The sequence below is a fragment of the Bos mutus genome, chromosome 10 (genome assembly GCF_027580195.1).
Source record: "Bos mutus isolate GX-2022 chromosome 10, NWIPB_WYAK_1.1, whole genome shotgun sequence".
Taxonomy (NCBI): Eukaryota; Metazoa; Chordata; class Mammalia; order Artiodactyla; family Bovidae; genus Bos; species Bos mutus.
Genome location: NC_091626.1, coordinates 7,736,948 through 7,750,428, shown reverse-complemented (window position 1 = coordinate 7,750,428; position 13,481 = coordinate 7,736,948). Strand labels below are relative to the sequence as shown.

Here is a 13,481-nt window from a genome sequence, read left to right as displayed (position 1 = left end):
AATTTATAGGCAGGAAATTCATAGGTCTTAAATGTACAGTCTGCTGCTGCTGCTGCTAAGTCGCTTCAGTCGTGTCCGACTCTGTTCGGCCCCATAGATGGCAGCCCACCAGGCTCCCCCGTCCCTGGGATTCTCCAGGCAAGAGCACTGGAGTGGGTTGCCACTTCCTTCTCCAATGCATGAAAGTGAAAAGTGAAAGGGAAGTCGCTCGGTCGTGTTGGACTCTTCACAATCCCATGGACCGTAGCCTACCAGGGTCCTCCATCCATGGGATTTTCCAGGCAAGAGTACTGGAGTGGGTTGCCATTGCCTTTCTCCAACAGTCTGATGAACTTTAACAAATGTATACTAACAGTATTTATCTCCTTTATCTTGCATCTTTGGCTTAATACCATCTAGCTGTGCTGCAGTTGTAGCTGTACCGTAAGCTATAATACATATTCTTCTAATGACAACAGCCAGGTTTTTCCCCAAGGTTTTACTATTTTTCAAAGTGCTTCTTTGAACAACCCTGTCCATGTACTCTTCCTGTGGACAATACAAGGATTTTTCTGGGGGTATACCCTTAGAAATGAAACTGCTAAGCCATCTACATGCAAACAAACTTTATTAGATACTGCCATACGATTTTCCTGGAGAAGGCAATGGCAACCCACTCTAGTACTCTCACCTGGAAGAGGAGCCTGGTGGGTTGCAGTCCATGGGGTCGCTAAGAGTCGGAGACGACTGAGCGACCTCACTTTCACTTTTCAGTTTCATGCATTGGAGAAGGAAATGGCAACCCACTCCAGTGTTCTTGCCTGGAGAATCCCAAGGACGGCGGAGCCTGGTGGGCTGCCGTCTATGGGGTCGCACAGAGTCGGACACGACTGAAGCGACTTAGCAGCAGCAGCAGCATATGATTTTCCAGGCTTCACAGATGGCTCAAGTGGTAAAGAATCCATCTGCCAATGCAGGAGCTGCAGGAGCTGCAAGTTTGATCCCTGGGTCAGGAAGATCCCCTGGAGTAGGAAATGGCAACCCACTCCAATATTGCTGCTGGGATAATCCCATGGACAGAGGAGCCTGGTGGGTTACAGTCCATGGAGTCGCAAAAAGTCAGACATGACTAAGCACACACATATCATTTTCCAAAGTGGTTAGACCAATTTATACTCTCAACACCAATCTATAAGAATTCCCATTGATCTATTAAGTTTTAAATAACACTTTGTATTGTCAGAATTTTTAGTTTTTGCAAGCATATCAAGTGTGAAATTAAATTTCATTACTGTGGTTTTAATTTGCATTTTCCTGATTACAGGTAAGGCTGAAATCTTTTCTTATATTTATTAGCCATTTGGGTTTCATCTTCTGTAAATTTTCTCTTCATATCCTTCATACATTTCTTTCAATTGGGTTGTTTAGAAAAACTATATCAAAGAGTTTAAATAATTTCAAATCTTATGACTGGAAACCTTATTCCAAAGACCCTTCTAAATTACGCTCTCAATAGGAATGATATTTAATAAACAGGATGAATGAAAACTGACACTTTGGTCTCAATTGTATTTCTTGAATTACTACAAATATTGAATGGTTTTCGCAAGTTAAGCATATTTCCTCTACTGTGAATTACTTATCTATGTCCTTCACTCATTTACCTGTTGGTATCATAGGGGGTTTAAAAAAATGAATTTGTATGAGCTTTTAAAATATAAGGGATATATATTTTACCAGATCTGATTATCTTAGACTGCCATTTAAATTTATTTCTTAATATAAAGAACTTCAAACTTAAATTATTTAAAATTACCTCATCTTCTGTGACTTTGTTTCTTTTTTTAAACTTAGAAAGTCCTCTCCTATCCACTGGTTAAATATTAGTTTCTGTTTTTCTCCTAATATTAATATGAAATACATTGGAGTTTTTTTACTTTAACTTTTTCATATATCTGGATATGTGTGATATATACTGTCAAACTGATTTCACACAACTAAAAAATTACCTACGCCACCAGTGGACATGTTTGTTTCAAAGAAAGGAAAAGCAGAAGTGCCACCAGAGAACTACCTACATTTCAGACGGAAGTAGAAAGACGTCTTTGTTATTTATAGACAAGGTTTTGTTTGGAGGCAGAAAAATCAAGGATCATGAGAAGGTAAAAAAGGAAGATGATTTGGTCTGAATTAAGATTACAAGGACTTCCTTCCCTCTGAGTGAACCCAAACAAAGTAAAATAATCAGACTTTCAACTAATAATGAAAAAACAAATTTCATTCCAAAAAGACAAAAATCACAAAAAATACATAGTTTAGAACCATATTATAATCCATTAAATAGAAACAAAATGGGGTTGATGAAAGGTCAAAAAAACATAACAGTTATAAAAGGGAAGGGGGAAAACCACAGAAAATATAGTAAAGAGAAAAATAAACAAGACTTCTGATAGCTAAATCTTATAACTTAAGCTGCAACTCTGTTCTCTTTGTTTTGAAAAACCCAACTGCTCTTTTTCCTGAAACCACTAGAAAATCAACTAGGAAAAGCTGTAAAATCATCTAGAAAAAGCCTTGAGTGGTAGAGGATAGATTATTCTTGAGTTGAAAAATACCATGGACTCAAAGTTAACTCTGCACTGAAGTAGCCTGAACCCTTGTGTGATTTATTTTGAACTGCCACAATATCCAGCATAGTGACTTCACTCAATAAATATTTGCTAAACAGGTATTGCTTAACACTTAGTCTACATTTCTACTCCTGCTCCAGTCTGTTAAAAACTAAACATTATTTTAGTTCACCCAAATTTTGATGGAGAATTTTTTTTTCTCAAGTAATGGAATAAACAACCTGCATTACGTTCATTACCATTACTGTATTGACTATTAACCTTTCTTTTTCATCTGAAAAACCCTAGCTTTCTGCCATAATGATGATTTACCAAGTCACACCGAGGGGGCTGTATCTGAAAAATCAAAGAACTTACCTTACTGACACCAACTTCAGGGATTCGGAGAGTATGCTCCATATCTTTTTCTCTGCAGAGTTAAGTAAAATTAAAATGCCTTTAATACTTTTTGAAGCATATTTAAATGCCATATTTAAAGAATTTTTTTTAAAGATAATTTTGCTTTAAAAGATACGTTAGGATGCCAGTCTCCCTATGAGACTAAACCCAGTTTCCGCAATGCAACTCTAAATTTCATGTCTGAAAGTAGGTCCCGGAACTACCTTAACTCTTTCATAAGGTAATTGTAGCGGTCCCCAACCTTTCTGGCACCAGGAACCAGTTTCGTGGAAGACAGTTTTTCCACAGACCAGGGCAAGGGTATTTGGGATGATTCAAGTGCGTTACATTTACTGTGCACTTTATTTCTATTATTATTATATTGTGATATACAATGAAATAATTATGCAATTCACCGTGACCCAGAATCAGTGGGAGCCCTGAGCTTGGCTTTCTGTAGTTAGATAGTCCCATCTGGAGGTGACGGGAAACAGTGACATCTGAAGCGTGTTGCAAGTGACGAGGCGCAGCTGTAAATAAGATGAAGTTTCCCTCGCTCACCCAGTGCTCCTCTCCTGCTGTGCAGCCCGATTCCTAACAGGTCCAGGGGTTGGGACCCCTGTTTTGGTACATCTGTCACAGGCCAGTGAACATCCAGCAGGACAAAACATCCTTTGTAGTAATGTCAGTCCAGATCTGTTGACTACGTGTCCACCTCTATTACTATGTGTAAAAGGAACATACTATTCTCCAAGAATTTAAAATTAAGATACTGTATGAAACCTGAATTAAAGATACATTACCTTTCCAGTTGGGAAGTAAGGAAATTATCGTACTCATGATTAAAATCTACTTCTCTACCAAGCTGGTTTGAGTTACATAGGGGTAAAAGAAAAGGATCAAAGAAGGAGGTCATACTGGGTTTAAGGTAAGTAACTTAAGCCTAAAAAAAGCAATACCAAAGGTAAGAAAATAATGAAATCTCTGGAAGGTATCACCAAGATTTTATCTCTTTACATCGGCAGACCGCTTTAGAGACAATAAAGTTATGTCTGCAACTGACTTCCAAAATCACGTGACAAAAGGCAAGTGTCAGAATAGTTTCTGAGTGAAAGAGGGAGAACAAGGATATCATTTTTTGTCTATCCTACAAGCACCACACATATTTAATGATTAATTGGAATAAGAAAAATAAACAGAATATGATAATGGTAAACATTTTTACCTTCCAATTGTAGCAGGATTTACAGCTGTAATGATAAAAAGTGATCCTGTCTGCAACACAGGTGATCTAATTACAATTACTCTAATACATGGGGGCCAGATTTTTTCTTCATCTGCCAAAGAAAGAAATGGGTAAGTATTAATTCAAAAATAACAAATGCCCAGGGAATAGTAGAAGGCATACATAAAGCTAAAATAAACTGATCAAAAATCTTCCTTCTGTTTAAAACAACCTTCTCAAATTCTGCTATATGACATACACAATAAGTAAGTTTTAACAACATTAGCAATTTAAAATAATCAACCTAAAGATATACAGCAGCTATCACAATTACAAAATAATCAACTCTCTCCTTTTTAAGGCATTGGTATTTGAAAATATGGCCCCCCCCAAAAGCATTTTTTAAGTTAGAAAAACTGAGTCTACCCTTTTAAGAAAAAAATGAGAGGAAATTCCATTAAGAACAAAATATGCTTGTACACATTAATACAAAATTCTGAGTTTTAAAAGTATGTAATTATATTAAGTAAAAAAAAAAAATCAGATTTACCATAATACCTATGTAGCTGAATTAATGCATTTTTTAAGTTAGAAAAACTGAGTCTACCCCATAAGAAAAAATGATAGGAAATTCCATTAAGAACAAAATATGCTTGTACACACTAATACAAAATTCTGAGTTTTAAAAGTATGTCATTATATTAAGTAAAAAAAAAAATCAGATTTACCATAATACCCATGTAGCTGAATTAATGGAGAAGGCAATGGCACCCCACTCCAGTACTCTTGCCTGGAAAATCCCATGGATGGAGGAGCCTGGTGGGCTGCAGTCCATGGGGTCGCTAAGAGTCGGACATGACTGAACAACTTCACTTTCACTTTTCACTTTCATGCACTGGAGAAGGAAATGGCAACCCATTCCAGTGTTCTTGCCTGGAGAATCCCAGGCACGGGGGAGCCTGGTGGGCTGCCATTTAATGGGGTCACACAGAGTCAGACAAGACTGAAGCGACTTAGCAGCAGCAGCTGAATTAATGGCCTACTCTTTAAAGGCAAGTGCCTTTCCTCCCTCAACTACAAAAGTGGACAATAAATATCTAACCCATTAAAAGAGACTTAGTACAGACTTAGGAAAGAGTAGGTAACTTGGTTTTTTGTTCTACTGAGTAGGCCATTCAATGCAATTAGACTTTAGGGTCCAAGTAGTGGTCATTTATTCATACCCTACTGTAATTATAACCAAAGTTATCATTTTTAATAATGTTATTAAAATAATCTCTTTAAAACAATCAGCTCACTTTTTCGCAAATATACGGGCTACTAACACTTTTAACTACTGTGTTGTACTTTTACAATGACCATAAAATAATGGCTATTCTCTCACCTTCATCTTCAGTATCTTCTGCCGTTGCATTGTCTTCACTGGTAAGGTCTTCATCGGAACTGTCCTCGGTCTGAGAGTCTGTAATTTCACCTTCTTCAGGCTCACTATCAGTGTCTATGATTTTCTCATCTTTAAATGAAGCCGAGTTATAAATGTTTTCATTAAGAGGAGATTCCACAGTCTTCGCACTAACTGGAACAGTATATTTGGGAGGACTATTTTTGTAATGAATGTCTACTTTGGCCTTCTTTTTCACATTTGCAAAATCTTCTCCCTCACTGCAGCTTATATGTTCAATATTGGACGTTTTCTGATCTTCTGAATTCAAATTCTGGAAAGAGGTGGGAACAGGAGAGAAGAATCTTAAACATGACCATCTTATAATGTTTAAACCTAAATGTTTCAGTGAATTAGTGAAAGCATATGTTCAGCGAAATAACAACAGCTATTACCTCTACTGCCTCTTCCTCTTATTATGTTCCCTTTCGTAATGATGTTACCATCCACTTATCCAAATCAAAAGTCTCTGACATCTCCTTAACCACTCCATGGAATCAATTACTGAGGCTATAGACTATGTTTGAAATTAATCCCAATTTTCTCTCCTTATCTAGTACCATTGTCTTAACTGTCCCAATCCAGGTCCTCATCACATATTGCTTGGACCATGTGAGAGCCTAGAACAATGCTGTCAAAAATAAAATGCAAGTTTTATATTTATATATATATATATATATATGCTTTAAAATTATCTAGTAGGGTCATTAAAAAGGTAAAAAGAAGCTGGTGAAATTCATTTTGTTACTTTACCTCACTCAGTACTTACAAAATATTACTAATTATATATAAAGATGACATTTCATCAGTATAAAAATTTTTACAAATACTTTATATGGATTTTCTGTACCAAGTCTTCAAAACTGAGCATAGTTTATACTCAACTAGGTAAAGTATCCTAGCTACATTTAAAGTGCTCAGTAGCCACATGGAGCTGGCAGAACAGTGCAGGCCTAGAGAATACAACTAAACCTAAATTGTCTTTTTGAACTTTGAGTCAATTAGTAAGTCAACGTACATGACATAAAGAATCAGCACTAATTACAGCAGGGATTTAAAGATCTAAATGTACCTAATATATCACAACTGAAGTTTTGCTAAAATATAGAGTCGGCTTCATGATACAGAAAACAGTACAGATGAGTCAATTACATCTCTTTATTCTGAACTTCCAACTTAACTAGCATAAGCCTTTTATTATTTATTATACATGCATATTGGCCATACGCTAGGACAAATGAACATATCCATTATTTTAACTTTAGAAGAAGCAGTTATCTTCCTCTAGTTTGTAACACACTCTAGTTTTCTTTCTACCTTAGGGCAACATGATGAGGTGAAGTCATATGTTCTGCTGTTATTTTATAAGATATGAGAGCATCCTAAACACATGTTTTTAATGGTAGCATAAATTCAGTTTGAAGACTGGCTAAACATTCACAGCATGCTAAACTATACGTATTTTCAGCAACACAAACTCACCAAGGACAATAACAAGAGCAAGTTCCTGAAAAGCTATGAGGAACTTTAAAGACCACTGTAAACTATAGCCAAAAAATTTCCTGATCTATATATGCTTAAAAGAAAAGCAGTTTCCAATATTATGTATTTTATTATTGTTTACAGGACAACACATGTAGAGGAAAATGAGGGAAATAGAAATAGGTACTGCTTTTTAAAACTGTCAGTCTCGAATGTTAGATAAATATCCATTAAGATAAAAGAAAGGCCCAGGGCCTACATCAGGCATATATTCATATTTCAACTTATTACTCTAATCTCCTTACCCTACTTCCTTCCTTCTGTATATTCTACTGCTGCTAAGTCGCTTCAGTCGTGTTTGACTCCGTGTGACCCCATAGATGGCAGCCCACCAGGCTCCTCTGTCCCTGGGATTCTCCAGGCAATACTCTCTCTCTCTCTCTCTAAGTCCCTTCAGATGTGTCCGACTCTGTGCGACCCCATAGACGGCAGCCCACCAGGCTCCGCCATCCCTGGGATTTTCCAGGCAAAAACACTGGAGTGGGTTGCCATTTCCTTCTCTAATGCATGAAAGTGAAAAGTGAAAGGGAAGTCGCTCAGTCATATCCAACTCTTAGCGACCCCATGGACTACAGCCTACCAGGCTCCTCATGGGGTTTTCCAGGCAGGAGTACTGGAGTGGGGTGCCATTGCCTTCTCCGGGCAAGAATACTGGAGTGGGTTATTTCCTTCTCCAAGGCATGCATGCATGCTAAGTCGCTTCAGTCATGTCTGACTCTGTGCGACCCCACGGACAGCAGTCCACAGGATTCTCTAGGCAAGAATACTGGAGTGGGTTGCCATTTCCTTCTCCATCCGTATACTCTGCACTTCCAAAAAGTGAGGTCCAAGAATATCTTAAAACTCAAGAAAAGGATGAGGATGTCCTAAAACTGGTTTCCTCCCATGCGACACAACTACCTTTTATAATCCTTGGGGAATTCAAAATTTTTATTAGTATTTTTCTTAAGTCCTTGTCCTAAAGTAACATATTTTTACAGAAGGATGGTAAAGATGAATGGCTATGAGAGCTAAACTGGACCAATGTCTCACAGAACGCTATCAAATTTCATCATCTAGTTTGTCAGAAAAGGTCATTTGAGGACCCCTATATATTCTTTGCTTTGCTGGGAGAACTGGTTTCATTAACATATCCTTTCAAACAGTTCAATGACGAGTGACAGGTAGGAGTCACTAACACAGAGGTCTCTGAAAAAAAAGAAAAATAATTTTTGGCATTTTTCTTACTTACTCTTCAATTCTTAGGTACTGTCAGTGAAAATAATAGAGAAATAAATAGAGAATTGAGATAAAATTTCAAGAACAGGGAAGTGGCCAAGATGGTGAAGTGGGAAGACCCTGAACTCATCTCCATGGACACACCAAAATTACAACTACTTACAGAGCAACTATCTATGAGAATGACCTACCTGAACACTAGCAGAAAAGACTTTCCACAACTAAAGGCATAAAGAAGGAACCACACAAGATGGGTAGGAGAGGTGGAGACCCATACCCTATGTTGGCAAAGCACAAACGGAAGGGCTATCCCAAGCAGAGGTTCCTTCCAAGGAGCGAGGAGTGGGAGGCCCAAATGGGGCTCCCCAGCCTGGGGATCCCGAACTGGAAAGACAAGCCCCTAGAATATGTAGCTTTGAAAAACTAGCAGAGCCTATGTTCAGGAGAACTGCAGAGAGACAGGAGTAAGATTCAGCTCTTAAGGCACACGTAAGATGGCACACGTTCTGAGTCTCAACATAGAGGTAGTAGCTTGAAGGGAGCCTGGGCCAGCTGTTTTGGGGAATCTGTTCTACCCCCAGTAGCAGTGGCACTGGAACACATCTTTCTGGAATCTTTCCTCCGGTCTTCCCTGCCCTGCCCACCTGCTGGCCGGCACAAGCCCCTGGATTTCCAGAAGACAGCCACACAGGGACTCGTCCAATGGGCCAGGAACAGCCCCGAGCCCCTGGGTCATGCAGTCAACTTCACAGGAAGGCCACCCTTCTCTCGACTGGGCCTGCAGTCACCACGCAAGGCACAACCTCACAGCCAGCCAGGGTGAGGGCCAGTCCTGCCTTCCAGCGCCCCCACAGTCATCAGCCTCACCACAACAGAAGGATGTACACAGCCCACATAGCGAACATTCCCAGACTAAAAAGTTCTGGTGACCAGAAGGGCATGTGCTGCCTGGGCCCTAGAGGAGGTCTACTAAATAAGGCCACTTCTCCAAGATGGGAAACATAAGCAACCTACCTACCTTGATGTCTACCTAACACACAGAAATAAATACAGTGAACAGAGGACAGTGAGGAGACAGAGGATATGTTCTCAACAAAGGTACAAGACATAACCTCAGAAAAAGAACATTCTTCCAAAATATAGGTTTAAAAAAGATTTTTCCACTATTTTATAAGATGTTCCCATACTTCAAAGAATACAATTAAAATCTAGTCAAATCACAGCAAAACAAAAAAAAAGAACAAATGGAGATAAGCAATCTACTGGATAAAAAGCTCAAGGTGATGAACATAAAGATGCTCACAAACTCAGAAGAATGAATGAACATAAAATTTCAGTAGTTAGAAAACATGAAGAAGAACCAAACAGAGCTAAAGAAAATAAAACTGAAATTGAAAGTACACTAGAAGGAACAACAAATTAGATGATATAGGGGAACAGATCAGCAATCTGGCAAAGAGTAGTAATCACTCAAGCTGAAGAGATAACAAAAGAAGAGTATATGCTACTGGAGATCAGTGGAGAAATAACTCCAGAAAGAATGAAGGGATGGAGCCAAAGCAAAAAGAATACCCAGCTGTGGACGTGACTGGTGATAGAAGCAAGGTCCGATGCTGTAAAGAGCAATATTGCATAGGAACCTGGAATGTCAGGTCCATGAATCAAGGCAAATTGGAAGTGGTCAAACAAGAGATGGCAAGAGTGAATGTCGACATTCTAGGAATCAGCGAATTGAAATGGACTGGAATGGGTGAATTTAACTCAGATGACCATTACATCTACTACTGCGGGCAGGAATCCCTCAGAAGAAATGGAGTGGCCATCATGGTCAACAAAAGAGTCCGAAATGCAGTACTTGGATGCAATCTCAAAAACGACAGAATGATCTCTGTTCGTTTCCAAGGCAAACCATTCAATATCACAGTAATCCAAGTCTATGCCCCAACCAGTAACACTGAAGAAGCTGAAGTTGAACGGTTCTATGAAGACCTACAAGACCTTTTAGAACTAACACCCAAAAAAGATGTCCTTTTCATTATAGGGGACTGGAATGCAAAAGTAGGAAGTCAAGAAACACCTGGAGTAACAGGCAAATTTGGCCTTGGAATACGGAATGAAGCATGGCAAAGACTGATAGAGTTTTGCCAAGAAAATGCACTGGTCATAACAAACACCCTCTTCCAACAACACAAGAGAAGACTCTATACATGGACATCACCAGATGGTCAACACCAAAATCAGATTGATCATATTCTTTGCAGCCAAAGATGGAGAAGCTCTATAGAGTCAGCAAAAACAAGACCAGGAGCTGACTGTGGCTCAGACCATGAACTCCTTATTGCCAAATTCAGACTGAAATTGAAGCAAGTAGGGAAAACCACTAGACCATTCAGGTATGACCTAAATCAAATCCTTTATGATTATACAGTGGAAGTGAGAAATAGATTTAAGGGCCTAGATCTGATAGATAGAGTGCCTGATGAACTATGGAATGAGGTTCATGACATTGTACAGGAGACAGGGATCAAGACCATTCCCATAGAAAAGAAATGCAAAAAAGCAAAATGGCTGTCTGGGGAGGCCTTACAAATAGTTGTGAAAAGAAGAGAAGTGAAAAGCAAAGGAGAAAACGAAAGATATAAACATCTGAATGCAGAGTTCCAAAGAACAGCAAGAAGAGACAAGAAAGCCTTCCTCAGCGATCAATGCAAAGAAATAGAGGAAAACAACAGAATGGGAAAGACTAGGGATCTCTTCAAGAAAATCAGAGATACCAAAGGAACATTTCATGTAAAGATGAGCTCGATAAAGGACAGAAATGGTATGGACCTAATAGAAGCAGAAGATATTAAGAAGAGATGGCAAGAACACCCAGAAGAACTGTACAAAAAAGATCTTCACGACCCAGATAATCACGATGGTGTGATCACTGACCTACAGCCAGACATCCTGGAATGTGAAGTCAAGTGGGCCTTAGAAAGCATCACTACGAACAAAGCTAGTGGAGGTGATGGAATTCCAGTTGAGCTATTCCAAATCCTGAAAGATGATGCTGTGAAAGTGCTGCACTCAATATGCCAGCAAATTTGGAAAACTCAGCAGTGGCCACAGGACTGGAAAAGGTCAGTTTTCATTCCAATCCCAAAGAAAGGCAATGCCAAAGAATGCTCAAACTACTGCACAGTTGCACTCATCTCACACGTTAGTAAAGTAATGCTCAAAATTCTCAAAGCCAGGCTTCAGCAATATGTGAACTGTGAACTTCCTGATGTTCAAGCTGGTTTTAGAAAAGGCAGAGGAACCAGAGATCAAATTGCCAACATCCGCTGGATCACAGAAAAAGCAAGAGTTCCAGAAAAACATCTATTTCTGCTTTATTGACTATGCCAAAGCCTTTGACTGTGTGGATCACAATAAACTGTGGAAAATTCTTCAAGAGATGGGAATGCCAGACCACCTGATCTGCCTCTTGAGAAATGTGTATGCAGGTCAGGAAGCAACAGTTAGAACTGGACATGGAACAACAGACTGGTTCCAAATAGGCAAAGGAGTTCGTCAAGGCTGTATATTGTCACCCTGTTTATTTAACGTATATGCAGAGTACATCATGAGAAACGCTGGACTGGAAGAAACACAAGCTGGAATCAAGATTGCCGGGAGAAATATCAATAACCTCAGATATGCAGATGACACCACCCTCATGGCAGAAAGTGAAGAGGAACTCAAAAGCCTCTTGGTGAAAGTGAAAATGGAGAGTGAAAAAGTTGGCTTAAAGCTCAACATTCAGAAAACGAAGATCATGGCATCTGGTCCCATCACTTCATGGGAAAGAGATGGGGAAACAGTGGAAACAGTGTCAGACTTTATTTTTCTGGCTCCAAAATCACTGCAGATGGTGACTGCAGCCATGAAACTAAAAGACGCTTACTCCTTGGAAGCAAAGTTATGACCAACCTAGATAGCATATTCAAAAGCAGAGACATTACTTTGCCAACAAAGGTTCGTCTAGTCAAGGCTATGGTTTTTCCTGTGGTCATGTATGGATGTGAGAGTTGGACTCTAAAGAAAGCTGAGCACTGAAGAATTGATGCTTTTGAACTGTGGTGTTGGAGAAGACTCTTGAGAGTCCCTTGGGCTGCAAGGAGATCCAACCAGTCCATCCTAAAGGAAATCAGTCCTGAATATTCATTGGAAGGAATGATGCTGAAGCCAAAGCTCCAATACTTTGGCCACCTGCTATGAAGAACTGACTCATTGGAAAAGACCCTGAGGCTGGGAAAGACTGAAGGTGGGTGGAGAAGGGGATGAGAGAGGATGAGATGGTTGGATGGCATTACCGACTCGATGGACATGAGCTTCAGCAGGCTCGAGTGGTTGGTGATGGACAGGGAAGCTCAGCATGCTGCAGTTCATGGGGTCGCAAAGAGTCAGACATGACTGAGCTGAACTGAACTACTGAACTAACCTGTCTTTCTCAAATTATTCTAAGAAGTTAAAGAGGAAGGAACATTTTGAACTCACTCTATAAGGCCAGCATCAGCCTGACACGAAAACCAAACACACCACAAATAAAATTTCAGGCCAATATCACTGATGAACACAGATGTAAAAATACTAGCATACCAAATTCAACAATATATTAAAAGACCACACAATATGATCAAATGGGATTTATCCCAGGCATGCAAGGATGGTTCAATACCCACAAATCAATCAACAAGATATACCACACTAACACAGTGAAGAATAAAAATCATATGAATATCTCAACAGATACAGAAAAAGTTTTTGACAAAATTCAACATCAACTTATGATAAACTAAACAAAGTAAATACAAAAGAAATGTACTTCAACATAATAAAGGTCATATATAACAAACCCACCCTGGAGGAGGGCATGGCAACCCAATCCAGTATTCCTGCCTGAGGATCCCATGGACAGAGGAGCCTGGTGGGCTATAGTCCAAGGGGTCACAAAGAGTCAGACACGACTGAAACTACTTAGCACACACACATACATATGACAAACCCATATCCAACATCATACTCAATGGTGAAAAGCTGAAGC

The 13,481-nt window shown here is 39.3% G+C and overlaps 1 protein-coding gene across 3 annotated transcripts in view; it reads right to left on the bottom strand.

Annotated features, from left to right (window-relative positions):
- The window catches only part of AGGF1 (angiogenic factor with G-patch and FHA domains 1), a 42,695-nt gene that overhangs the window by 15,793 nt on the left and 13,421 nt on the right, over window positions 1–13,481 (bottom strand). For all 3 annotated transcript variants that reach the window (XR_011465545.1, XM_005890083.3, XM_070377239.1), the window contains exons 6-8: window positions 5,597–5,927; window positions 4,213–4,324; window positions 2,967–3,018 (exon numbers count right to left, since the gene is read on the bottom strand). Coding sequence is in view for 2 of the 3 variants with exons in the window: in XM_005890083.3 (XP_005890145.1) it covers window positions 2,967–3,018; window positions 4,213–4,324; window positions 5,597–5,927 (495 nt within the window). In the remaining variant the exon portion in view is untranslated. The remainder of the gene's footprint in view (window positions 1–2,966; window positions 3,019–4,212; window positions 4,325–5,596; window positions 5,928–13,481) is intronic.